The 27,840-nt window shown below is 44.8% G+C and overlaps 2 protein-coding genes across 2 annotated transcripts in view; one reads left to right on the top strand and one right to left on the bottom strand.

The window, feature by feature from the left end:
• The window catches only part of MAGED2 (MAGE family member D2), a 62,864-nt gene that overhangs the window by 16,888 nt on the left and 18,136 nt on the right, over positions 1-27,840 (top strand). The window lies entirely within an intron of this gene.
• Positions 29-26,857, bottom strand: ITIH6 (inter-alpha-trypsin inhibitor heavy chain family member 6; the record flags this gene model as incomplete). Its single annotated transcript, XM_080909727.1, has 14 exons — positions 29-240; positions 1,491-1,868; positions 3,373-3,486; positions 3,697-3,732; positions 4,905-4,997; positions 6,721-6,836; positions 6,949-8,722; positions 9,151-9,322; positions 10,032-10,148; positions 12,707-12,876; positions 15,544-15,791; positions 17,948-18,058; positions 25,557-25,711; positions 26,756-26,857. 14 exons carry the CDS (start codon positions 26,855-26,857, stop codon positions 29-31), a joined length of 3,798 nt encoding a protein of 1,265 aa, XP_080765853.1.

Below are 27,840 nucleotides of genomic sequence, written 5' to 3'. Positions count from 1 at the left end.
GCCTCTGGATCTCTGGGTTCAGGAACCATCACAGAACATAGGCAAGGTAGGGCTGACCCAGCAGCCATTCCACATGAGAGCGTTTCACCAGCCAGCATGAAGTCCAGCGGGGAAGCAGCCTTGGTGACTCTTTCAGCAGCCTCTTGCCTAGTACCACTGGCACGTCCAAGCCATGGTGCTTCTGTAAATAAGACCCAGCTGGTCCTGTTACCAGCCGGATGTCTGTGTGTTGAAACTGTCCTGGGGGAGAGAAGATGTATCACCAATTAGGTCTCTAGGGAGGCCTATGAGCAGGGAATCTAGAAGGAAGGTGGCAGGGTTAGAGTGTCAGGCCTACAAGAGGGGAGAGGATAGACACTGGGGGAAGCACCAATAAGCCAGATGGGACAGGGGTGTGGCACAGAGTGGAGAGTCAAAGATAGCAGAGATAAAGAGAGCAGCTAGGCTTGGAGAAAACTGGGATATATAGGGGAAGAAGAGATTCAAGGAGCCACAGGGAGGTGAAGATATCTATCCAATCTACTATCACTGGCCTCAGGTGCTGCCAGGGTCTTCTGACTTATAGTCTAGGCACCCACAGTCCACTTTCACAGGAGCCTAGCAATTCAGATGGTACTTTAAAGCACCAAGACCTTGTTATGTCTTTTCTCTGTTTAGAACCTTTCATGAATCCTCTGGTGCCTTTGAGATAAGGTCAAATTCCTCACCTTGACATTCAGCTCCAGCTCCCTGCTATCGCCATTCCTTTCCTGTACACTCTTGCTTGCCTGCCAGATGCAATGCCCTCCCTCATCCCAGAGGTCTTTCCTTTTCTGTTGTTGTTTTTAATTTTTATTAAGTTTATTTATTCATTTTACATCCCAATATCAGCCCCCTCTCTCCTCCCAGTACCACCTCATGCAGATTCTTCCCCCATTTCTCCCCCCTTCTCCTTTGGAAAAGGGGAGCCCTCATCTAGGCATCAGCACCACTACTCTCCCTCTCCCCAACTCCCACCCCCTACATCAAGTCACTTCAGGACTAGGCACATCCCTTCCCACTGAGGCCAGACAAAGAGCTCTGAGGCTGGGAAAATATTTCTGTGCAGCTCCCTGACTTGCACTCACTCCTTCTTGTAAACAGTCTTCTATGTCTGCCTGTCTTTTTTCTTCCAAGTTAGGGTTAATGAATGTGAATGACCCACTAGACCTTCATTCTAGAAGGTTTCTGGGCTGGGGAGAAGGCTCAGAGGTTAAGAGCACTTGCTCTCCTTAGTGAGGTTCAGAGTTTGCTTGCCAGTACCACATGGACTTACAGAGTTCTTTAACTCTAGTTTCAAGGAAGCTGAGGCTCTCTTTTGGCCTCCAGGGCTACTCAGAATACAAGTGGTGCACAAACATACATGCAGGCAAAATATTCATACACACAAAAATAAGAAAGAAAGAAAAAAGAAAAGAGATTTCTGTTAGAACAAGTACCCCCTGGTTCCTCTCTACCTCAGCATCACTTACCCACCAGGCCACGAGCTGAAGGGCTGAGGCCTGAGCCATTGACTACATAGAAACCCAAATGGGGTAGCTGAAGAGGGCTTGGGTGTCTGTACTGGTGACGAAGGATGAGGAATTTGAGGTGGCGCCCAAGGCTGAGGGTGAGATAGGCTGCAGAAGCCACACGGAGCTCCAATTGTGGTTTCTTCACTAGGGCAGGTTGGTTCCAGGGTAAGTTCAAGGTGCCCTCACCTTGCACAGATATAGAACTGCGACTTATTGTAATAGTGTAGGCCCGGGGTTTATCAGAAGCGATTGTGATGATATGAAAATATGTCCGGGTCTGGTTCTTATGACCTGGTCTTGATGGTGCTCCAAGCAACTGTCCACTCACATGCAGCCCTGCAAGGGGAGATGCAGGTCTAGAGCACAGAATTTCACTCCACTGTGCCCATGGTAACCTAAAGCACAGGCAAGTGTGAGGTCTCAGGGTCTAGATGACATCATTCAGGTTTGTGGTTAAAGTGTTAGCTCTTATGTGGAAATGCTTTCACCATGGTTTGCCCCAAGCTTTATGCACATGCTTACCCTAATGTGGTTATTTACATATATATATGTGAATGTTTGCCCACTGCTGTGTAAATCTGTGTCTTTGGTTATATTCTGATGAGTATCACTGGGAAAGTCAGTGTGCATCTACATGTTTGAAGAAGATGGCATGTTTCAATATGTATTTTTGATTGTATGATCATATGTGCCTCTGGATATGTTGGTGTTCTATGTCTTGGTGTGGTACTGTATATTTTGTATGCCTGGTTGTTTGCAGGATATGCCAACATGTATAAAAAGTGTCAGTATGCATGCATCTAGGGTGCATGTCAGTGTATGTCAAGTGACTATTTCTGTGCACTAGTATATTTCATGTGTCTGATGGGGTAGAGAAAATATGTTGTCTGTATTTGATTCCTGGAGTTTGGGATGAATCTGGAAACATCAGAGCTTTCTGAATTGTTGATGTGTATGGGTTACTGTGTAGTACATATTTGCATATTTATGGCTATGTGGAATGTCAAAATAATTTACCACATATCCTGGTATGTATCTCTGACTATCTTAGTTTTATGACTGTGCTTGCTTTCTTTTAAAATTAATCAATTAGTTTTTGAGACAGCATCTTACAGTGTATCTTTGGCTGTCCTGGTACTCACTATGTAGATCAAGCTAGCCTTGAAATCATAAAGAATCCTCCTGATTCTGCCTCCTGAGTGTTAGAATTAAAGGGGTATACCATTATGTCTGGGTTTAGATTTATTTTATGTTATTCATATGTATTTGTATATTATTTATGTGTATTTATACATTATATTTTTACTGTATGTGTGGATGTATGTATATATATATATGTATGTATGTATGTATGTATGAATATATGTCTGTATGTGCATCATGTGCATGTCTGGTGCCCATGGAGGTCAGAAGAGGGTGTTAGATCCCCTGGGACTGGAGTTACATATGTCTGTGAGTCATATGTTTGTTTCATATGCATTCTTGTTTATTACTGTATATTACTATACATTACAAGGTACTATATATAATTATATGTTTTATATGTTACAAAGTATATAAATACATGGAGAATGTATTTTAATATAAATACTTACATAATGTATATGTATTATGCACATATTATAATATATGTGTTAAATATATGCATACACATACTCTAGAAGCCCTGAGGCCTTCCAGAACTGCAAGCCAACACAAACTCTTTATAAAGTACTGCCTCAGGTATGCCATTATTTTATACTCTAAAATACATATAATAAAGTGTTATGTGTCTAGGGTTGTTGACAGGAGAACACTCAGCTGTGGTCTTGTGTGGAAATGGCGTCTTTGGGGTTCTTACCTGCCTTAGGATCCTCTATGAGTTTCAGGAGGTCCCCTGGGCGCCCATCCAGTGTGAAGCAGATCTTCTCGTCTGAGTGAGGAATGTGAATCACAAAGTGGGGGTCCCCATCCACTGTAAGGCAGGAGATAACTCTGATATTATGAGTCTTGAAGAAATGGGAGAAAGGAGAAGAGGGGAATGACAAGGGTTATGTCTATTTTCTAAGAGTGAGAGTGAGAAAAAGGAAAGAGAGAAGGGGGATGGGGAGGAAGAGAAGGAGGGGGGGAGAGAGAGCACCCAGTGTCAGTCCCAGTGCTCAAGAGGTGGGGGTGAATGGATTACCAGAGGACGAGAAGGTGAAGATGCCTGGCCATGTGCCTGCAAAAGAATTGGGGACATGAATTGGTAAGGAACTGATTTACAACATCCCCAACAACCCTGTGATCCTTGAGATTCTTGGTCTTAGGTAGAAACCAAACTCCTGAGGTCAGTATTTAAATCTTTTATGAAATTTATTTTCCAATTTTTTAATGCTCTATTCTATCCCAGTGAACTGACTTATTTGCTATTGTTTGTTCTTTGAGCCAGGGTTTCAATATATATAACCCAGGCTAGACTTGAACTCCCAATACTCCTTCCCTCAACCTCTAGAGTGTTGGAATCACACATGACCATCAGACTTGACCCTGAACTGATGGTTCTTATGAGTACCTGCTCATTGTCGCTTCTTCCTGTTTTTTTTTTTTTTTTTTTTTTTTTTTTTTGTTATTGTTGGGTTGTTTGATTGTTTTGCTATTTGGACATTTTCCTCTTATTATTTTCTTAGTCGAGTCAATTTCTAGTTATCCTTCAAGGCCAGATCAACTGATGGATTGATGGATATTAGAGAGCAATGTTCTAAAAGCCCCCAGACCCCTGCCCCACTTTGGTTGTCTTGCTCTGTCTTGCTGAGTGATGACTCTCCCTGCTTTGAGATTCTGCAGCATTCCTACCATCAAGGAGAGTCTTGGGAGTTGCAGCCACTCAAGCAGAGCAGAGTCCAGAATTCTGAGATGAATAAACATCTCTTCCTTATAAATTACCCATGTTTCCACAGTCTGTTACAGCACAGGAACATGGAAGAACGGAATGGATGTTGTCTTTTTGTTAATTGAAAAAAATCAGATGTTTTGTCATGTTCCCCCCTTCCAATTCCTCCAAGAACCTTTTCACCTCCCTACATGCCTGATTTTATGCTCTCTCTCAAAAGCAAAGAAAGAAACAAAAAATTGCAAAAAAAAATGAAAATGAAAACTAAATGGCATAAGATAAACTGTCCAGACAAAGAGACATGAGACCAAAATTCTAAAAAAAACACCACTGAGTTCATCATAAACATCAGACATGCCCTAAGGTGTGGCTGATATACTCAGTGAGACTGCATTGGAGAAAACCAATTCTCCAGTAAGTGTTGATTTAAATTGCCCCCACACTGTCAATGAGAGTTCCAGATGCCACTGAGTAGAAACAAGGGCTTAGAGGAGCCTTGGCCAGAAGAGTCCCTTGTTTACCTTTTTCCAGCTCCTTAGAACTTTCCTCAGAGTCTATGTCATGTTCAGCAATTCCCAGGATCCTCTCAGAATTGCCATCCCAGAGTGAACTTCCTGCCAAACACAAATCAAATGAATCCTTCCTACGCCTGCATCAAAGAGAAGATGGGTAATGTCACTGTGCAGCCCAGGCTTGCCTCCAACTACTCTAATGCTGCAGTCTCCAAGTGCCAGGATTCTGTGACCCCCACATCTGCTCCTTCTTTCCTTCTAACTGGGAGACTTTCCAGTGGCTATGAAAACTGACCTGCTCATGTCTATATTTGCCACAGCCTTTTGAAAGTTCAGGTTCAAATTTCTTTCTCACAGCACCTATACATTCATCTGCTCATTCACTCATTCATCCATCCATCCAGGCACTGCTTACGCATCAGGATAAGATAGTGAGAAAGACAGCTGTGGTTTCTCCCCTGGCAAATTAGCATAGTTATCATTATCAATGGTGGTGGATGCTATACAAAATAAAACTTGGACCGATCAAGGGTGTCATACATGCCTGAAGTGGCCTGTGGAAGAGGATGGGCAAGGAAGCTGGTCTGAGATCCAAAGCACAGGCTGGAGAGGTATGAGTAGGGAAGGAATGAGGACTATAGAAAGGGCAGGCCAGGTGAGCATCAAGAAGAAACAGTAGTTGGAAGTACCTGAATGATGACTGGGGAGGGCCCAGTGTGAGGAGAGAGGAAGAAACCAGAGTCTAGAGTTCAGAGAGTGGATAAAGATGTGGGAGAAGGTAAAGTTAGCCATGGTACAGGGCTTACTATGCAGGCCTTTGCAGGCCATAATGAAAACTTTGAACTTTATTCCAGGCGTGATGAGAAATCCTAAGGAGCACTATGTAGGAAAGGGGCATGAGCTTGCTTATCACAAACAAGGTGACTCATGAGGAGGCAAATAAGATGGTAGTATTTGTCTGATTTGTAATGTTGGCATCTGAGATTGTGGGAAGTCGGTGGGTTTGGGAAATAGAGAGATAAAAGCACCAGGATTCAGAGGTGGGTTGGGTATTGGGGGAAGTGAGGGACAAGGCCAATGATGTTGCCCCAAATCATGTCCCTATTATTGCTGCCTTTTGCCCTTTCTAACCCTATGCTATAAAGTAACTCAAGAGATTCCTCTTCTTTCAAGAAAGCAGTTTAGTGAAGTGGCAGAAACCCATTTCTTTTCGGACCAGAATGCCTGGGTTTTAGTCTCTGATTAGCTGTGTGACATTAAACAAGTTGGTTCACTTCTCTGTGCTTCCGTTTCCCTGTGAATAAAATGCATATAACCATAGTCTCTCATGGGACATTCAGTGCTGGCTTAGACATACAAAATGAAGAGAAGTACCTGTGCATAGGGAAAGCTGGAAAATAGTACTTAATAGTCTTTGGAGATGTACTGGGAATTGCCATTATTTTCCACAACATTTATTAAGTGGGGCTGTTCACAGAGCACAGAACAAGAAGACCTGCCTTACCTAGTGATGCTCCAATTTATATTACCACATTCCTCCTGTGCTTGGGAGTCAGCAACCATTCTCTCTTTTAACAAGACAAATGTCAACTTTAGTTGGGCCAGTTTGCTTCCGTTTAGCCTTTTCAGTCTTATTTGCCAAGGCTTCTAATTCTGTGCCTAGGTACGGAGGTCTAGAAATGTTAACTAGTCCAAAGTCCCAAAGCAACAAAGGAAGCTTCTGGAGCCTTACTAGAATCCGTGCATACCTCATCTCCTCTCAGCTCCTGCTCTCTCCATGTGCATACGCCCCACTCTGGCCTGGCTTCTTGCCAGCAACACTCACCATCTTTGTCAGGAGCAAGGAAGGTATAGAAGACGGGTGGGTTCAAGGACTCCACGAACGTGGACTCTTCCACTGACTCTGAGAGGAGGTGAAGACTCGTGGCTTCCGAGAGAGTGCTGGAAGGCAGCAAGATTGGGTGGTTTAGGGGAGCTGCCTTCTTGTATAGGAACATAGCTGTTGGGTAGGGCCATTACTGGAATCCCCAGTAGAGATGGTCCCAGAACTTGCCTGGTGTTCTTGGGTCCTAGCAGCAGGTCTTGCTGATGCCAGAGTCTTGCAGTGGGTAGCAGATGGGTCAGAGTTGGGGTAAAGGGAGAAGGGAGGGGTTCCCCAGGAATAGAGGTAGCCACAGTACTACTGGGATGTGTGGAACTAGAGAGTGTGTTTGAGAAGGTGCTGAGGCTCTGAGGAACTGGTGGTCTGGGTCTGGCAGGCAGTGGGATTTGGGTGCTGTAGGGAGTTGGTGTTCTGGACATGGAAAGTAGCAAACTAGGAGAAGTTTGCTGAGATGAAGGGATTTTAGGAGCTTTGGGTAAGACATTCCATGGTTTGGGATGTGGTAAATTTGGGGGAACCTTGGGAGCAAGATCTTTGGAGCTGAGGTGTAATGGGTATTTGGGTATCTGAAATGTGGAGATAGATTTGGGCTGTGGCAGGCTTTGGGGTGACTGTGATACAGGTTGAAGGTATGATGGGGCATCTGGTATAGGGTGGGCATCTGGTGAAGCAGGGAGTTTGAAAGGAGTAAACGGATTAAAATGTTTCATGGTGCCACCTTTGGGCTGGGAAGGGCTCACAAGATTCAAAGGCAGGATATGTGTCCTAGGATTAACCAGTGAGGTGACGTCAGGATTCTGGTGTGTTGAAGTACTGGGCTTCCGAGGCAAGGGGTCATTAGAATGTGAAGGCACATGGGCAAGAGGTTTCATTTTGAAAGTTGGCAGTGCCAAGGTGCTGGAATCTTGGGCTGGAATTTGGGGCTTTGGTTGTACTGAAGTTGTGAGGCTACTGGACCACCGACCTAGTGTCCCTAGCTCTTTGGAACTGGGCACCTTCATTGTAGGGGAAGTAATAATTGAGGTTGGTTTTGTGGGTCTTGATTTGGAAGAGATCTTGAGAACTGAGGCTGATTGAGTGGTACTTGTTCCTAGTCCAAGCCTGTCGCTGGATGAGGGTGTGACTGTGCTTGTCTTTGCTGTACTGGATGGCTGGGTCATGGCTTCCTCACTGGTCTTCTCGAGGTGCACCACAACCAGTGAAGTCAGGGGTGTGACAAAGTTGTATTCAAGGGATAGGTTGAGGGCTTTGGCAGCCAGCAGACGGCGAGTTGTGGTGTCCCTGGTTTGGAAACGCGCCTTCAGCAGCTCACCAATAGTGACATAGGCCCACAGGCGTCGGATAAAGTGGGCCACATTGAGGGCAGGTTTCCCTGGGCAACCAAAGGCTTTCTGGCTGCTGTTGGTGGCTTCTTCACTATGATGGGCCACAAGAAGATGACCATTTGGGCCACGGGCTGCCAAGTGGATGCCCAGTTTCTGCTCACCCGGCTGCACCTTGCCAGCCACCACCAGCTCTGAGCCACAAAAATAGTTAGGGAAATGGGCCCCAGAGGAGGCCCCAACCAAGCCACCCAAGTAGTTTAGGTGCACATCTGCTAGGAGAGGCCTGGAAATCTCCGCATAGAGGCCCTCTAGTTGCTGGGCTGCATCAGCATCCTCATATATGCGTCTTGCTTCTCCCTGGTTCTCCAGGGACAAACGACGCAGCAGTGAGAAGTCAGCATCATCTCCAAAGGCCAAACTGAAAAGAGATACCCTGTGGGCCAGTGCCTGACGGACGTTTGAAAGGATCACACTGGGAGTTGTCTCACCGGCTGTGGGCTCCCCATCTGTCAGGAACATGATAAGAGGAATCTGCCCCACACCACGGCCCTGTCCAGGCTCCTGGTTGCTATGGTGCAGCACTGAAGCAGCTGCCAGCAGAGCTGCATTGATGTCCGTCCCTAATCGGGGAGCAGACTGTGAGACCACGATCTCAGGCCATTTCTTACCCCCACTAGAGACACACTCCCAGGCTCATCCTTCCCAAGTTATCTTTTCTCACGCTGAGATGTTCCCACTGCTTATCCATCCTTAACTCCTTCACTTTCACCCTGGCTCACGTGACCTGATAGTGGGGCCCATATGTCCTTGTTTTTTATCACTCCCTGTTTCAGACCATTCTTTCCCAGGGAGTAGGGTGCGGGGGCGGAAGGGAGGCAGGGTTGTTTTATTCTCTGGTCAAATGACAGCCACCCAAAGACAGAACCAGGGGGAAAGATGGCTTAGATGACAGAGGCAGTAGATCGTGGAGAATTCTGTGATCATTTGGGACAGGATTGAACAATAATCAGAACCAGAACAAATTCTTGGAAGTAAATCTTACACTTACAACCATTTGCTTCCATGCGACTCACGTAGTTTTTGGCATTGTGGACATTCTGGGCAGTGGCCTGGATTGAGCCTCCAGCTTTCCAGATGTTAACTGTGTCAGAAAAGGTAATGATGTTGAAGGAGTCACTGGCTTGCAGATCACTGAGAATCGTGTCCATGGCCTTTTTAGTCTGCGGGGAAAGGGTAAAAGGGATAAGACGAAAAATAGAGCCCCATGAACTTGGAAGGTTTTTCCCAAAAGCTTTTTTTCTTTAAAAACAACATTTGACCTCTCCTTTCAGTGAGTTGAGGGTGTCAGGACTAAATGTTTGCTGGGCTTTATGGTAGGCCTAGAAGTTGACTGTTCAATACAGAAAAAAATATCAGCTCTCAATTTGCAAAAGTCACATTTCAAATGTTCAATTACCACATGAGGCCAGTGGCTATTGTATTAGATAGTACAGAATTGAGATTATCACCAACACATTTTCAATAGAGCCACATATGGGGGATGCATGCCTATAAAAACACTCAGGAGGCTGAAGTGGTAGGGCTATGAGTTCTAAGACAGCCGAAGAAGTGGTAAGGGCTGGCAATATAGCTCAGTTAGTACAGAGTTTACCTTAGCATTCACAAAGGCCAATATTCAGTCTCCAGCACCACATACACTGGGCATCCTTATGCATATCTAGAATCGAATAACTCAGAAGGTAAAAGCAAGAGGATCAAAAGGTCAAGGTCATATTCAGCTATATATGAGACTGAGGCCAGCCTTGGTTATTAATTGTAAGACACCTTGAGAAAAGAGCAGTAAGGTTTTTAAAAGGAACTAACATTTTATGGTGTCAAAGGGGGAACTAGTTTACAGATTTCCGAGGAAGCAAGCAAAGTCCTTGTTACCTGTTGCAACTTAGTTCCAAACATGGAGCCACTCACATCAATAACAAAGACCACATTCTTCTCTATTGGCTGGAGGCCTCTGGGGCCAAAGTAATGAATAAAATAGCCACCATAGACCTGGATGAAAAGAAGGGGAGCCAAGAAGCCTGGTGAGAGCCAGTCCTAATCAGGCCCCTCTCCCTCTCCTGCATGATGCCCTGCTCTTTCCTGCCCAGGCCAGCTCGCTCTCCCTACTTGTGTCTGTTGGCTCTGTGTTTATGTGCACGGCAGAAATGAACCCCTGCTCTGCAGACCTTCATCCTGGGTCTTGCCCAGAGGAGCAGAGTGAAAGAGACTAGTTTGGGGCCCAGGCCTACAAGGGTCAGCATCTTTGGAATATGTGAGTTCCTGTCCACGAGGCAGCCTGACTTGCACAGGCTTGAGGGTCCCAGGGGACGTTTGTCTGGGCTCCAGGAACGGAAAGTATTGTTATAACCTCCCTCGACAGAGTGAGCCGGGGGCCCAGCTCATTGCTGCCAAGGGCTGGGAGCTTGCAGGGCCTCCTTCTCCTCCTAAACTCTCCTCTCTGCTGTTGCTGGGCAGAGCAGGGAGGGGAGGAGGAAGCAGAGGCCAACAGAGCTGTGTGTGCAGAAGGGATTGGTTAGCACCAGGTGCAGAGGCCTTGGGCTGTCCTGATGTGATTGGCTGTTGGTCCCCTGCCCCCACTCCCATCTTTGCCTCTGCAGAGCCTGAGGGCTGGGTCAGTGGAGGGAAGAGAAGGAGATGGGCCAGGAGGCCCCTCAGGACCAGTGTCCTCTCCAGCCAGGGAGGTCCAGGCTGCCTAAAGGTCGAAGCTGTCCCTGAGCTTACAGCTTGAGGCCTAAGGAAGGCCTGGGGCTGCCCAGGAATAGCAGTGTTGGCTGCTGAGTGCTCTCAGTCACACAGTGAGGTCCCCCCTTTTCCAGAGGAGAGAGGAATGGGAAGAGGAAATGCTTTTCCCTCCATCGCTGCCTCTGAGTTAGTTCACATGGAATGGGAGGGCTGTTCCCACAATCCTTGCTCCCTGTCCCGTTTCCCCCAAGGTTTCTGTCACTCACCCCTCCTGCCACTGCCAAGCCATGAGCAGAGACCTTGAAGGCCCTGTGTACCTTGTGTCCGTGGGGAAGGCAGGTGTGCCCACCAGTGCCTGATCCGTTCTAAGCAGTCCTGTGACTAGCCTATGTTCTGGGTTCAAGGCTGTCCAGCAGCTTCCCGTAGCCCAAAAACTCAGTCACCCCATAGTGTCAGGCCAGGAGAGCTCAGAAGGTCAACAAATGACACAGGCTTGCACAACGCACCTTGATTTCGAGAGGGGTTCATGTGCTCAAGAAGGGCTCCATCCTGAGGAATTAGGGGCTGGGTACCCTGAGTTTAAGGTCAGGCTGTCTGATCTCTTCACCTCAAACCAGCCACGTTTCCAGCATTGACTTGCTCACTGTCAGGTTCCTTGTCTTGGTACAGGCCTTCCACGCTGTCTCTTTGCAACAGTCACAACTGCCAGGATTCTCCAGATGTATCCTTGCCTTCAGTCTGCTTAGGCTGCCTTCTCCCCACAACACCCTGTGTCTTTCCCTTCACTCCAGGCAAGAACTACCCACTGTGCCACAGGGTGTTCCCTGTCAGCTCTTTCAGGAAGACCATCCCAAAAGACACCCCCTTGCCTAGAACCACTCACATACTGATAGGCACAGCGCCTGCAGTTTATGTGACGTGATGACAGTGTGGCTATGTCTCCTTCACAACCAGGAACTAAGTGTGGGAGATTGGGGGCTGAGGCTATTCTTTCTGAGTTTCCAGGGGCAGTGAGTTGGGCCCTCGGCCTGAAGAGTTTGCCTGATGGATACGTCAAGATACAGATGAAGGAGCTGGCCTGCTCCCAGCACTGTGTGAGGTGGGGTAGAGAGAACACTGTGTCAGATGTGGAGGGATGCAGACAGGAAGGGGGTTACCAGGGACTAGGGTGGAGAAGGAGAACAGTGAAGGAGGGAGAGGGAGACACACCCAGTGTACAATGAGACTGAGCAAATCAATGCTCCTGTGCCCTATGGGACTGGCTCAGGCAGTTGTGGGGACAAGTGTTTGGTGGCCTGGAGACTTTCAGCAGGGTGCTTTGTGTGCAGAGAATTGCAGGGAGGCAAGAAAGATCCTCTGGGAGCTGACCTCTCACTCTTTGCCTAACCTCATGAGCAAGCCTGGGGTCTTGGGTCAGAGCTCCATCCTCTATTGGAGCACTGGTTCTCTCCTGTCCTCCAGGGGTGTTCAGACTCAGAGTTGACACACTTCCTGTCCAGGCCTTAGGACAGGGATCAAGTGTTCAGAAGCCAACCAAATAAGAAAGTCAAGGAGTAGCAGACAGGGTGAGACATACAGAAAGCATGTGGCCCAATTACTCAGCAATACCTTGCTCTGCAAAGGGACTGCTTACTGACACAACTCAGTGACTCTGTTCAGCCCTGATGCAAGTCCTCGTGTTCAGGGTCTCTAACTGTGCAGTGAGTACATGGATACCAAGGAGGGAAGTCACATGCCTTGACCCAGGATGGTAGCTCTCAAATATCTCTAGAAACACACAGAGGAACACCACCTATTGCCTAGAGCATGTCTCAGGTCCCGGTGAATGTTTGCCCAAGAATTCTGTGGCTCTGGGGTCCAGGTACCTGCACATCTCCAATGATGTCTTCCATGACCACATCATAGTGGATGGTGAAGTCGGCCATGATGCCTGAGCTGGAGAAGGCAGACTGGTCTTGCAGTGTTGGGGAGAAGGTGATTTGGACACAGGTCTCTCCCCTCTGTATCCTGGTGGATGGGGGCAAGTCACCCTCACCTGTGTGGGTATTCAGGAGGCAAGGAGGGCTCAGCAGAGAGAAAAGCCACAAATGGGAACAGTCAGATAGGCAATGTATGGGGAGGAGGAGACCTGGGTCCCCTGGCACTCCTGGCTGCTCCTCTTGTCCAGCATGTCCTTACTGCTGCCCCACTGGCCTGGGATGACTTCCTGCCTCCCCACTGACACCTGTCACAGGCCCCTGGGTCGACTCCTGCCCTGCCCCATTCATCACACCCTGTCTACCAGACCTAGCTCTCCCTCAGCTCCCAACACCATGAGGTCGAGGGGCTGTTCTTCACTCACAACCTCTCCCTGCCTCACTTCCCACCCTACCCAAGGTCTGTCTCTGCAGGACTCTCAGAACCACAGGGAGCCACAGTCTCCTTCTCCTGAGACCAGTGTAGTGGGTGGAGAGGACAGACAGACACAGTGGCAGGGATGGGCTCCTCCTCTCCTTGCTGTGAGACAGGGCAGGCTAGTAGCGTTCTTCTCTGAGACACCACTGCTGGCTTTTCTTCCCTTTTTCCCCCCTGTCACTCATAATGGTGTCTCTGAAAGAGCCTTCTTGAATCTCCTGAAATCACTGCCAACCCTTGGTTCAGGACTTTTGCTCAACTGGTGTCAAGATCAAGTCTTCTGGAATTTTTAGTCTAAGACATGTGTCTACTTAGAAATGTCCCAGAGCCTCACTTTCTCTAGAACATAGAGACTTGGGAATTCAGCTCAGTCCCCTTTCCTGCCCCAGCTGTCAGGAAGCTTAGGGGCAAACTGAGCCCCTTGCTCTGAGGGCCTGGTCACATACATTCCCTGGGCTTCCTTCCTTCCAGTCCTCTTTGTTTTGTTTTATCCCCACAGGACTACTTCTATCCTCTGTTTTAATCTTTAAGGAGAAGGGGGAGGGAGCTGCCATTTATAGCTTTGGGCTCAAGTATGCAGGCTCTAGATTCAGCTGCCCCCTGGGCCCATGTCCCTGATAGTGTCCTGTGTGAATGGGCCAGTTGTCTTTCTGTGAGCTCTGGTCTCCATAGTCACAGCATAAGAGTGCCAGTGGCTCCTGGATCATTGTGGTCTGTCCTACGAATTCAGTTTGGGCTTCAGGAAAACATCATTTGGAACATCTGGAACTTTGTGAGTATCAAATGAAGAGAATTGTTACCACCATCACCAGTATTAATTAGGATGCTTCAACACATGAAAAAAATATGTTCTTGTTTTTTTTGAATTGGTTTTAGGGTGTGAGGGAGTTTTTAAAGAAAGACCTTCAGAGTGTCTGGCCCATAGAAGGTGACACTATTTTGAGTCAAGGCCTACTTTGAATAGGTGTGCACTTCTTTGAGCATTAGTATCACTTGGGGCGGGGTCCATTGCTGTCTTACCTGAAGATGTATTACTCCTAATTACTGCTTCAGCACTATGTCTGCTTGCATGCCCACATGCTTTGCTATGGTAATAATGGACTGAACCTCTGAAGCTGTAAGCTAACCCTAATTTCAAATTTTCCTTAATGACTTTCTGTAGTTATGGTGTCTCATCACAGCATTAGGACCCCTAACTAAGCCAGGGTATAACTTTCTAAGATAGTGATCACCTGACATGAGCAATGACCTAAACTCCTTCCTTAGCTCTGGAAAATCAACATGTCCTTGTGGTCCTAGGTCATCGATTCCTCTCTTTCATTTGACAGTTCAACAAAGGGAAGCATATAGCCCTATTTATGGCAGCATCATATCTGGCCTTTTAACCCAGCTTACCCCATGCTGTCTTTCTGGCTGGGCAGGTTCTCATCAGCCAGACCCTCTAGTGCTGAAAATCTCTGCCAGGATAGCCTCTTGAGCTATGTAATTTCCCTGTTCCTACCCACTCAACTCTCAGCAAAGTGTTTAAATTGCTTTAGTGTTTCCCCAGCTTTGCTTGATATAAAGGTCACTTGAGCCTCATTAAATATGGCAATTTGTGGTCCTAACCCAAGTCTATTGCAGAAGGCTCTGGGGGGATGAGGTACTGGATTCTGTGTTTTCTTAAGATTATATCCACATTGCACTGTAGTCGGTTCTCCTGTCCAAATTCTACAGATGGATTTGGCACTAAGCCAGGATTCTTTTCTGTTCTGCATGACCTCCCAGAATTACCTGCCCTACATTTCTGCTTTTCTTCCCCTAATTTGTGGTCATTTAGGGAAAAGCAGGACTCCTCCCCCATGACTTCTACATCCTTCAACATGGTTAATACATTATGTCATGATTTACCTGTTAAAAATTTCTTCTTCTTTTTTGTCTTTCTTTTTTAAAATATTAAGTCTCAATTGTTTCGCTCTGGCTGATCTGGAAGTCACTATGTAGACTAAGCTGGTTTTGAACTCACATAGGTACCTGCTTCTGTCTCCTGAGAGCTAGAATCAAAGCTATGTGCCACCATGCCATGTTTGTTAATATTTTTTAATAATTGATTCTGTACTTTGAGAAGCTTCTATCCCATGCCAAGTTCATATTAACTTCAAGAATTGGGCAGATATCGAACTCTAAATATCTTGAACTCTAAGCAAGCCCTCTTGCCTCTGATTTCAGAAGGAAATTCGTAGAGGGATATTACTGTCCAGCAGAATGTCCAAGATCTCTATTTAAAAAATGGCAGTATCTTTGACATCTCATATTACTGTCCACATACTTGTTTGGTTGTTGGCGCACACTTGGTTGGTCCTTAGTGGAGGTATGTGCACATAGGCGATGCCTGCCCTCTCAGACACAGTGATTTCTATGTTCAGCTTCTTCACCAACTGTCCAGGTCTCAGGCTTACCACCAACTGGTACTGGCCCTGGTGTCGCTGTAGCAGTTCTTCATAGGCCAGGGCAAAGGTTACCTTTGCACCTGCTGCCAGCCTAGTGGAGATTCGAAATTTTTCTGATTCCCTGTCCCTGGGCAAAAAGTAGAAATGGATAGGAAAGGTGTTGGATCTCCTGTGGTGTAGGGAACAGTTAGATGGCATGCTTCTCCTAACCCACTCCGTTTACCTTAAGGTCTCAAAGAATTCTCTGGGCCACAGTTAATCATGCAGGCATCTGCTAAGCAGCCTCTCCTCCTCCCTCATCCCATCTCCTGGACTTTCTACCTGAAAAATGATCTCAAAGGTAGCTCTCTCTCTTCTGGAAAGGTGGTTGATAAAAATCTGAATCCTGATTTAACAGAAGGAGTTTTTGATGTATGCAAACAATGCCTCTCTACCTTTAAATAGTCCCCTAAACCTGCCTGATCCTTGTGTTAAACTCAGCTTGTTTATAAGGCCAAAATCTAACATATGTATTCCTGAAAGATAAAACTCTTAGAAGCTGAGGGGAATCAATAAAAAAATAGTACCAGGTGAATGGAAGTCATTTAAGAAATAAAAGTCAATCTAGACAAATTTCACTTGTTAACCCAGGTCAGAATGACAGATACTATCTTTTACCTCTCACACGTGGGTCCTAAATCAAATTTGTAGATATCCATATTTAATTTAAAGTGTCTGAAGAATTCAGGAAGCCAGAAAAGACCCATGAGTGTGGGGAGGAGCACGAGCCTTAATGGGATGAGTAGAAGGAATTGGGGGAAATACTGGTATCTAAAGTTTTAAATGCTGATGAGAGTTGGAATATTGGGGAGATGAGGGTATGGATTAACCAAAATTAACAGTGTATTAAAAGGCCTTATGGAAAGCTATGACTTTGTTAGCCAATTTAAAATATCATTTTTTAAAAGGAGTTTTAATGGAAGCACCCTATTCTACGTAGTTGGTAATGCTACTCCCAGAAGTCACATGTTATAAAACTAAAATTCTAATATGTCCTGTAGTTCTCCTCCTTGGGAATTGCTGTTCAAGGAGGCCTCAGAAACCCCCAAATAACATAGGCTATTACCATCTCTCTGTGTTGCCCATTATAGAAAGACAGATAAACCCTACTGCTGAATTTGTCACACACTTTGGTTGCAAGAAATAGAAAAATCAATCTTGAACTGATCAAATGGAAGGTATTATCCAGGGTACTTAGAGAGAAGATATATCATTTGTCTTTCCCAGAGCTGTACCTAGCATATTGTAGTATCTGCTTACCAGGCAAGCTGTGTAGTAGTGGTGTGAGTGTTCTAGGGGTAATCAATTACTCTCTGATTAGATTTGAGGCATGCTTCATAGGAAGAATTTCATGCCTGATATCAAAACACCTAGTCAAAAGTCTCTGGATAAGGAGGTCACGGCCCCAAGAAAGAACCTATTGTTATCGTGTTATTAAATGGACATGTTGTCAAAATAGTCTCAACTTTAATCAGAAATCTTCTTTTTGGTTAGTTAGAGACTCAAAACTGATCAAAATGTTAAGAATAAGTGAATCAGCCCTAAATAAGACATCTGTGCCACCCACTCTGATGCCCAGGTAACATCACGGAATAGGGGTCGAAAAGAATGCAAAACCTAAAGAATGGGAAGGGGTAATATTTTCTGTCCATACCATGTGGCTTTGGCTTTTGTACTCATAAACCCATAGTGGTTATAATTACCATGGCGGTTATAGTTTCTGTGGGTGAGGGAAAGTCATCTTTATTTGGAAGATGGTCATGCTCCAGTGAGTATCCCCCCACTCATTTTCCAACTGAACACTGACCACTTAAAGAACAAAAAGGAAACGATATGAAGTTGGGAGGGAGAGGAATTACAGGAGTATATGAGGAGTTGGATATGATCAAATTACATTGCATACATATATGGAAGTCTCAAAAAATAAATTAAATATCATATTAAAAATAAAAAGAGGACAGAAAAACTCACATGTATATAATCTTCCCCTAAAGCACCAATAAGCCCCATCTTGCTAGCAGAAGCTAGAATTAGGGAAGTAACCCCCCCCCCCACTTAATTAAACATCTACTGTTACAGGCTTTGGTTTTTACTGACTCACATAATCTTAACATAAATTCTATGAAGTAGAAATCATTTTCTTCATTTACAGAAGTAGAGTATGAAGCCCAGAGAGAAGGTTTACCTTTCCTGGTAATACAGCTAAGATAACTTAATCACATTTTAGATGAGATGGAGAATTACCTGATGCCCACATGAGCAGCCGTCTTTCCTTGCTGATAGGCTTTCTCATACATTTTCTTTGCCTGATATTTTTCCTTGATTTCTGCAACATAGATTTTATCGTTGATGGTCCTGATGGGGCACAGAAAAAGAAGGGATAGCCAAGTCAGACAAAGAAAAATGATGGTTAAAACCAGACAGTAATAAAAGAGAGGAGAAGGGGCATGGGAAAAGCAAGAACAAAATAGTGTCATTAAACTCAAAATAGTGTGGGAGCAATTAATGTTGGTGAGAGTAAGATAAAAGAGGTGGTGATGTTCTCCTGAAGTCTGTTTGTCAACTGTGGAAAGGGAAACCACACAGTGTGTGGGATACCAGGGTTGCATTGCAGTTTTGTGTTTCTTAAAGTATTGGCGAATGTGTGCCTTTTAACACACAAACATTTTAGGTGTAACATAGCTGAACGTGTTTATTGTAATTGTTGCATATTTGCTATAACATTTATTTTTTTTTAATAAAACACATCAAGCTTAGCCTGGTGGTGCAGACATAGAATCCCAGCACTTAGGATGAAAAATTCAAGGTTACTGAGTTCCAGGCCAAGATAGCCAATTTAATCACACACACACACACACACACACACACACACACACACACAATTTAATTAACTCTCAGGCACTGCTGCTTGGGATATAAATAATAATCTAAAAAAGCATGTCTTTTTAAAGAAAACACATTAGGTAAATAATATTGTGAACGGTATAATGGTTAAAAATTGTCAGTGACTCTTGTGTCCCCATGCTCAGTCTGGTGGTTGACTGTGAGGGTCTGCATCTGTATTAGACAGGTGCTAGCAGAGCCTCTCAGAGGACAGATATACCAGTCCCCTGTCTGTGGGCACTTCAGAGGCAAAGGGGAGGGGTGATGGAAAGGGGGGTTTCTGGAGAGGAGACTGGGAAGAGTGACAACATTTGAAATGTAAATAAATAAAATAACCAGTCAATAAAAAAATGTCAGCCTCAAAGAACATAAACCTTAAAAAAGAACTCTGACCAGAATGGCCCTTCCCTGAACGTACACTATTTTCCCTGATTGTACACTATAAGTTTCTAAAGGAGGGAAACAACCAGTAGTCCTACCTAGCTATGATTCCTATGACCCACGACAAAGACCACCTGAAAACTACAAGAGCTAATGAAATGATGGATCTTGGAGGAGAACATATAATTGCCACTTTACTAAGCCAGCATAACTTCTAAACACAATCTAAACATTTGTCCTTATACCAACATATAAGTGTAGTTCTAACCCCTCATCAAGGAAACTTCTCTTTGCAACAAATGTCCATTACAGAAAACCACAACCAATCAAAGTACAGAGTTATGCAGCCCATTTCCAACTGATCTATCTACAACCCAGTTCCTATACCTAAGGCTCAGGGATCTTTGCAGAAGAGAAGATGGAAACATTTTAATAGTCAGAGGAACATGAAGTTTGTTGTGAGATTGTGTCTCCTAGGGTGTCAGAGAAACTATATCCACAAAGTCTCAAAAACATGACTAAACATGACCCTAACAAGGAAGAAACTAGTAGATATTTTAACATGGAAGGAGGAAAGGCTGTGAGTCCTCAACCTTATACAAAGAACTACAGACAACTAAGAAATGATGAAAGTGGAAAAAAACAGGGATTAATTTCAGCTTACAAATCTCAGGTCACGCTCTATCAATAAGTGCAGTGAGGGCAGGAATTCAAGAAGGGCAGGAACCTGAAGGCAGGAGCTGATGCAGAGGCCATGGAGGGGTGCTGCTTATTGGCTTGTTACCCCACAGCTTTCTCAGCCTGCTCTTTTTTTTTTAAATAGAACCCAGGACCATTACCCTGGGCATGGTACCACCTACAAAGGTCTGGGCCCTTCCATATCAATCATGAATCAAGAAAATGACCCACATCTGTGCTTACAGGCCAATCTGATGGCATTTTCTCAGTTGAGGTTCCATCTTCCCAAATGTGTCTAGCTTATGTTAAGTTAACAAAAGAACTGTTTATCACACCTACTAACGGGGCTCTATTTTAAGCTCTTGCTCTTTACCAATTGATCTCATAGCAATAGAAATACCTATTAGTCTTTGTTTGGTAGACACGGGGTCTTTCACGTACCATTGGCTGGCCTGAACTTACTATGTAGACCAGGCTGGCTTATAGCAACAGCTTTTTGAGACAGAGCTAGCCTTGAACACACTAGGTAGCATGTTCTTCCTGCCTTTTTTTAAAATCCTTCACTTTTTTTGTTTTGTTTTTGTTTGAGTACGGCTTATTCTGAAGCTCAAAAGTAAACTTAATATTCTTGCCTCTATCTCTCTATAACTTTAGAAATTAAAATTATTTTTAACGTATACATAAAAGTATATAAGGTAAAAAGCTTACCTTGCAAGTACAAAGACCTGAGTTTAATCCCCCATATTCATGTTTAAATAGACAAGGCCCTGCCCTTCACTAGCTGCAACATTCAGGAGACTCGGCCCTGTACCTTGCGTGGGCAGCACAATACAGCTGTCCCTGATGTGAGCTCATTAGTGCTGAGGGAATGAGAGTGGGAGAGCTGGCTCTGTCCCTTGCTGGCTCCTGCAGGCCTTGGGTGAGCTAGCCCAGGGTGATGCAGGAGAGTTTGTTAGGTATTGTGGGTGTGGGAGAGCTAGCCAGCTGACCAACTCAGCTACAACCCAGGCCCAGATCCACGGGTTTTAGTTGTTACCATCCCAACATCGACCCCATCTATGAACTGTTGGAGCATAGGAAGAGGCTGGTCCCACAGATCCAATGCTGCAGGATCTCCATGACAACAGAGCAACAACAGGATATCCAAGAGGAGTCCCAGTGAGGATCTAGTATTAATGGTATAGCAGAAGCCAAGGGCCTTGACCAGACCGATGAGTCACTGCAATGAACATTTGCAAGCAAAGAAGTATGGACAAAAGGGTATAGTGTGGGACACACTGTCACACACAGCTTCCAGGATGTAGATTTTTTTTTCTTTTGGGAGCAGAGGGAAGGTCTGAAGGGACGTGGAAATGAGTGGGATTGGGGTGCATGATGGAAAATCTACAAATAGTCAATAAAAAGTTAAATTAAGGGGGAAAGGAGGACAGTTTGTAGATTGTGAGGCACTCTTGGACTGTCAGAATTGGGGAGATTGACAGAAGTTGATTTTTGGGGCTCACTGGCCAGCTTTTTGGTGGGTTCCAGGCTGGTGAGAGAACTTGTTACTTGTATGCATACTTGTGTGTGTATGCGAGTGTGTGCATCGATGCGTGTGCGCGCGCACACAAACACACACACACACACACACACATACCACAATGCATGGTACCTGAGAGACACTTGAAGTTAACCTCTAGATGCCACAACACATGTAAGCATGCAATATACATTTACATGTATATAAAAAAACAAAAGTTGTACGTACTAATGATATCCATGTGATACATGTGTACCTTGTGTAATGTTTAAATCCATATAGAATTGTATATTCTCAAACATTTATCATTTTTAAAATTTTTAAATTCTTTCTTTTAGCCTAAGAAGTATACAATGCCCAATTGTCACAGTCATTGACAACAGCACCCTAAAGCTTGTCATTCCTATTTAGTTGTGAATAGCTTTCCCCATCTCTTCCCCATCCCTTACTCCTGCCAGTCTTTGAGAATCATCATTCCACCCCCAAATTCACAAAACTAACAATCTAGATTCCACAACACATGGAAACACACACACACACACACACACACACACACACACACACACACACAAACCCATAAAAGTTGTAGATACTAATGATATCCATGTGACACATGTATAGGTTGTGTAAAATATACATGTATATATCGTGTGAGTGATATCACGTGGTATTTGCCTTTCTGTGTCTGGCATATTTCACTTAGCATAGTGACCTCCCCTTCCATCCACTTGGCAGTTATTGAGGGTTTGAAACTTTTTTTAACTTATTATTTTATTTTATATGTATGCATGTTTTGCTTTGGTATATGACTATGTTATATACATGCTTGGTACCTGACTATGCCAAGGAGGGTGTCTGATCCCCTGGAACTAGCATAACAGATGGTTGTGAACTGCCATGTGGATGCTGGGAATTGGACTCAGGTCCTCTGGGAGAGCGGACAGTACTCTTAGGTGCAAGTAAGCTCTCTAACCACTATTTGAGAGGGTTTTGTTTGTTTTGGAGACCAGGTTTTGTTCTATTTCAGGCTGGCCTTGAACTCCCACTATCTGCCTCCACTTTCCAAAACTGGTATTATAGGCATGAGGAACTTCAGCTAGCTTAAAACTAGGATTAAAACAAAACCGGTTTGTTTGTTTGTTTGTTTGTTTGTTGTGATATGGTTTTGGTGTGTGGTCCAAACGGGCTTGAGGTCCCAATATTCTAACCATAGCCTTTTCTATGCTGGGATTTGAGGCATAGACCTGGTGCATTTATGCAGTCACAAGTAACAGGACTTCCTTTCTTTTTATGGTACATTTAAGGTATCCATTCAGCAATTAGATCCTTAGGTTGTCTGTAGTTTTAGCTGCTTTGTACAGTGTTCCTTGCTTTTTTATTTTTAAAACTTGTTCAGCACACTCTTGCCCCAAAGCCTTGGTGATTATGCTTCCTTTTGCCTAGAATGTTTGTCTTTCAGATCTTTGTAAGTATTCACAGCACTCACTGGGTCTCTGTCTAAAGTCAGTTGATCTGTGATAGCTCTAGACTAGTACCTCTACTCAACCTCTGTCTCCTTTGCTCTCCTTGCTTCTTTTCTTTGCTAACACTTCTCATAGACAAACTGATACACATGCATTTATGTTTCCCATGTCTTGTCTTCTCTAGGAGACTGTGAGCTCCTTGAGGATAAAGAAATACCTTCCTTGTTTGCTGCTCATGCCTAGAATGAAGCACTCACTCGATCATTTCATAATGGGCCACCAAGAAGGACAGAGAGAAAAGTCAGAGCTCATTTCATGGAATAGTGAATCAAAGAGAAAAACAGCAAGAGAATCTGATCCAGGGCTTTGAACTCAAGACCCAATGAGCTCGCATGGCAACAAGGAATGTAAAAGTGTTGGATAAAGCTCACATTGGGAAGGAACAGATAGGTCTGAGCTACCTTTGAGCTGTGAGAATGTGGTGTCCTAGAGAACATTAATATACCTCTCTGGAAGGTAAGAACAGTGATCTCCATTTCAGAAATGGAGGAGCTAGGGCACAGATAGTAGCAGCTTCCAGGAATGCTAGGGGAAGATATACAGCTGGCAGGGGTGTTTCAAGGCAGCTGAAACAGTATTGCTGAAGCTTGGCTAGTGTGGGGGTGGACAGTGCTGGCTGGGCCTCAAGGTCTCTCTGGGGGTGGGGTGGTAGGGTGGAGCGGCTCTGGCAGTAGCACACTGGGGCCTCTGTGTGTGTGTGCTGCCTCCAGCCAGCATACTTTCCACAAAGTCTGCCCAGGGACATTTCTCCAGCCTGCTTTGCTTATTTTTTTTTTAAAATAAATCCTTTTGCTGTTTTTTTTTTGTTTCCTATTGAAATGAACCCACATTCTGTCCATTGCTTGGTCTTTATATCACCTGACTGCCAACCTCTCAGGTCGCCCCCACACTCTGTATCATACCTGGGACTTGTTTATTTGGGGACTACTTTTGTTCTCGTATTTGGTTCTTTTGGTCTCCTACTTGCAAGGAGCTTGGTTCCTTCAAGTCTTACCAATTTGGAAATCCTGTTGCAGGGAAGTGCCCTTCCATTACGGTCAGTTCTTCTTCCCTATCCTGACTTCACCTCAATCACCTCTTCACAACCTACCCACTCTCAAGGCAAGGCCAGGAGATTCTTGATGGCATGGCATGGGCTTAGGACTGTAAAGACTGTGTATAGCACAGGAGCCTTCTCCATCACAGGGGTGACAATGACCAAGCAAAAGCAGAAATTCTATTTGGGTTGGACTCCCTAATCTAACTCTAAGAGTGTCTCCACTTCAAGATAGAAGTTCCCTCTTCTTTTGTCCCCTTGATGGAGGATTTCATGTAGCCAAGGCTGGTACTAAACAAATATGCATATGTGTGTGTGTGTGTGCATCTGTGATGATAACCATGAATTTCTGAGTTTCTGATCTTGCTTCCACCTCCCTAGAGCTGGTATGACAGGTGTGTGCCACAGTGGCCATTTATGTGGTACTGGGAACTGGACCAAAGATTTTTTTGGTATATTAGGCAAACATTTGACTGAGCTATATCCCCAACCCCAGAAGTCTTTTCCTCACTCAGACTAAGAGTTCTTTCATCTGCATCTCTTCCCTCATTCATCATCTCATCCATTGCCTGTCACCTAACCAAACAAAACTGGAAAAAAAAAGCGAGATGCTGCCCATTCATACTTCCACCATAAACAGGTTCTTTGTCCTGCCAATGGTCTCTCAAATTCCACCGTCATGTTCATGTTCCTTGTTCTAGTACAGGACCCTTCTCTGCTTCCCAGATTCTTGGCTGGCTCTTCCAGCCTACCCCTGATTTCTGATTGTCACTCCTTGCTTACCACATTGCCATGTTTCTCCACTAAGGGGTCCAGCTATCTCTAAAGTGGGGTGCACATGTCCCTGGGGACAATTCAAAGGGGGATGGGAGAATATTGGTGTTCTATTTATAGTTTTCATTATTCTTTGATGACTTCCATGTATATTTCTCATAGTATAATATCTGTTCTATAGTATAGTAGTGTGAGGGTGGGTGCACACATATGTGTGTGTGTGTTCCATGTGCTTGTTTTCACATTGGAATACCCTAAGTGCCTAGTCTTTTCCTACCTCTCAAGTCTCATTCTGACCACTCTTCTACCTCCTGCCTGTCCCCTACACTTCTGTGACATAGAAGCACATGTACTTTCTTCTCGTGAGGGAACATTTGTGTCCTAATTCTTTTGCCTTGATTTTTCCAGGCCTGCATCCATAGTGCTTGGCTAGTGAACATTTCATAATTTAAGCTTTAGTTCATGTGTCATTTTCTCAAGGCTTCCCTCCACTGATGGGAGCTCAGAACTGAGCACCATCTCTGGCTGGGCCTTGTGGTTCCTGCCTTTTTGCAATCAGTTTTCTCTTTCCTCCTGGAGTGTTCTTTTGAAATCACCCAGTTCCTTTGTGTGTGAGTGTGTGTGTGTGTGTGTGTGTGTGTGTGTGTGTGTGTGTGTGTGTGCTCCCCGTTAGGCAGCAGACTGAGAGCAGAGACTGTGCAGCCCATCTTTCCACCATATCTAGCCAGCGCTGTGTGAGTCATGCCTTTAGTATCAGGAAAAGGTTTGCTGGGGTTTTTTTTTCTTTGCAAAATCCTAATTTTTATCAGTTATTTATCATATGCCACACAGTCGTGTTAGCATAGGTTTCTACACAGTTTAATTCATTTAATCCTTGCAAGTGGTTTTTAATTTTACCTGCATTTTACAGATGTGTGAAATAAGACTCCGAAGTTAGGTAGCTTATCCTGAATCACACAGCTGGCAGAAGCAGGGTTCAAAGTCAAGATGCCTGCTTTTATAATTCATCCTCTTAACAAGATCGAATGAATGAAACAGTAAGTTTGAAAGCAGACTTACATTGTGAAATTGGAGATAAATGCAATTCGGGGTAGATTCAGGTCAAAGATGGCTTCATGGGCTTCATCATGTGGATTGACAAGGACAGAGGTGACCAAAGTGTGTGCATATCGAGACACCACAGTGGAACGTACGGAGTAGCTTGTCATCAACAACTGAGAGAGAATACAAGAGAGTTGGAGTGAGTTGGAGAGAGTCCATTTTGGGCCCAGATGGGCAGGCACTCAGGATCTCAAGGTTCTCAGGCTGGTTTCAGGCTGCAGGAGGAGAAACTGATGTGACTCGAGAGAAAGTGACATCTGTGAACCTGCCCGACACTGCAGCAAGCAGAATCTCAGAACTAAATGTTCATAGAAAATCCCAAATCAAAGCACCTTAGGACAAGAGCTTGTCCAATTTTAATGAACTCAAATCTGGCTAAACATGGGCTCTGATTTAGCGACTCTGGGGCAGGGAGAGCCCGATGTTCTCCCTGCTCCCAAGTTCCCTGAAGCTGCTGCTGCTGGTGGTAGTGGTCCATGGATTTCACTTTGGAAGGAATATAACATTTTAGCAAAGCTTTAGAATATAACAGAGTAGACGTATTCATTGGGCCCTACATTCTTACAAAGCAATGTGATAGTTAGTCTTTTCCTCTTTCTGATTTCAGCCATAAGGATTGAGCTTTATACATATACTGATGTATTGCAATCATGAAAAGTGTGTAATGTGTTAAATCCCAGTATTTTCTATATCTTACAGATAATGTTAACTGAGGCTTAGATGCTAAGGTCATCCAGCAGGAATATAACCATCTTCTTCCCTGTCTTCCCTGAATTTATGATCCTTCTGTCCACCCACGCATCACAAACATCTCATTTGCTTAGTGTAGGGAAGTGGGACACGAGTAATCTAGAATCAGCTGGCCATAGGTTCAAGTTCTGTCTCTGCTGTTTCCTCTGTCTTAACCTCTGAGACTTTGTTTTCTTCTCCCAATAATGGGAATAATAAAAGATCCTGGCTTACAGGGATGCTGAGAGGACCAACTGAAACAATGATAAAAATTAGTGATACAGCGCCTGACAGGCAGTCAGCAAACAGCAACGCTTGTTATCTTTCTAGCTCTAGCTTCTCAGCCCCGAGAAACTTCTACCCCTCCCACCCAAGGAGCTACTTTTCTCACCAACTCCAGGACTTTGTCCTCTCATGCTAAAACTGACCTTGCTGCTTGATGAGGCAGAGCCATGGGGTCCCTGGAGTGTTAGGTCTAGGAGGATGGTCAGCAAAATGCTGACCCAGCTGAGGTACCTCCATTCAGACATGGTACCACTTCTGGCCTGGGCCTGCTGTTCTCATCCAGAATGTCTGACCCCGATCTGCAAGCCTTCCCTCTTTTAAACTTCCAGGTATCCCTTCTCTTGAGAGGGAGGGACCATGCTGAAGGGTGTGGAAGTCTCTGAATGTGGTATTGAGGCCTACACAAACCAGGATTGTCCAAGAGCTAAGGCTGGCATCTTGCCTGGAGACGGGCCAGTTCGTTGCCTCCTTTTCCCCCTTCATCCAGCTGTAAGATGAATGGAAACTAAACATAGCAGAGTGCCGGGTCTGTCTGTTTGCTATGTTGGCTCAGGGTGGGGTTTTTCTTTCCTATAAACATCCACTGAAGCTCAATAACTGGAGCCAGAGAAAGGTCGCTCAGCACTGATCATCTTAAAAAGGTAGCAGACTTTAAAGAAGGTTAGAGAGATTTCCAGTCCGAAGAATAATCAGAGGTCGAGGTGAGCTGTGGTGGAGATGAAAAAGAGCACAATTCAGTCACTTAAAATATAGCCTCGAGACTGAGAACATCTGGGTTTGAACTGCAGTTCGGCAGCCTATTGGATGTGTGAGATTCAGCGAGGAGACTAATGACGGCTCCCTCATCTGTGAAAGGAAGACGACGTTTCATAAAAATATTAACACGGAGCTTGTACCTTTGGAATTCGTGACATCTGGTAAACATTCAATAAATACATGCCAGGCTGAAGTATGGCAAAAATCAAAGTGTAGCAGTCAGGTAGAGCGCTACACATTTACCATCCCAGGACTTGGGAGACTGGTGCAGAAGGTGTATGAATCTGATGACAGCCTATGTTGCATAGTGAGTTCCATGCCAAGTTGGCCTATGCAATGAGATCCTGCCCCAAAACAAACAAACAAACAAACAAACAAACAAACAAAAACAGCAAAAGAGCACAGGAGTTCCCTGTCCCACTGTAGGCATGAAAGGGACAGAAAAATGCAGAACTGGGGTGCTTTGAACCCA

This window comes from Micromys minutus (assembly GCF_963924665.1).
Source record: "Micromys minutus genome assembly, chromosome: X".
Lineage (NCBI taxonomy): Eukaryota > Metazoa > Chordata > Mammalia > Rodentia > Muridae > Micromys > Micromys minutus.
This window is presented reverse-complemented; position numbering and strand designations above follow the sequence as displayed.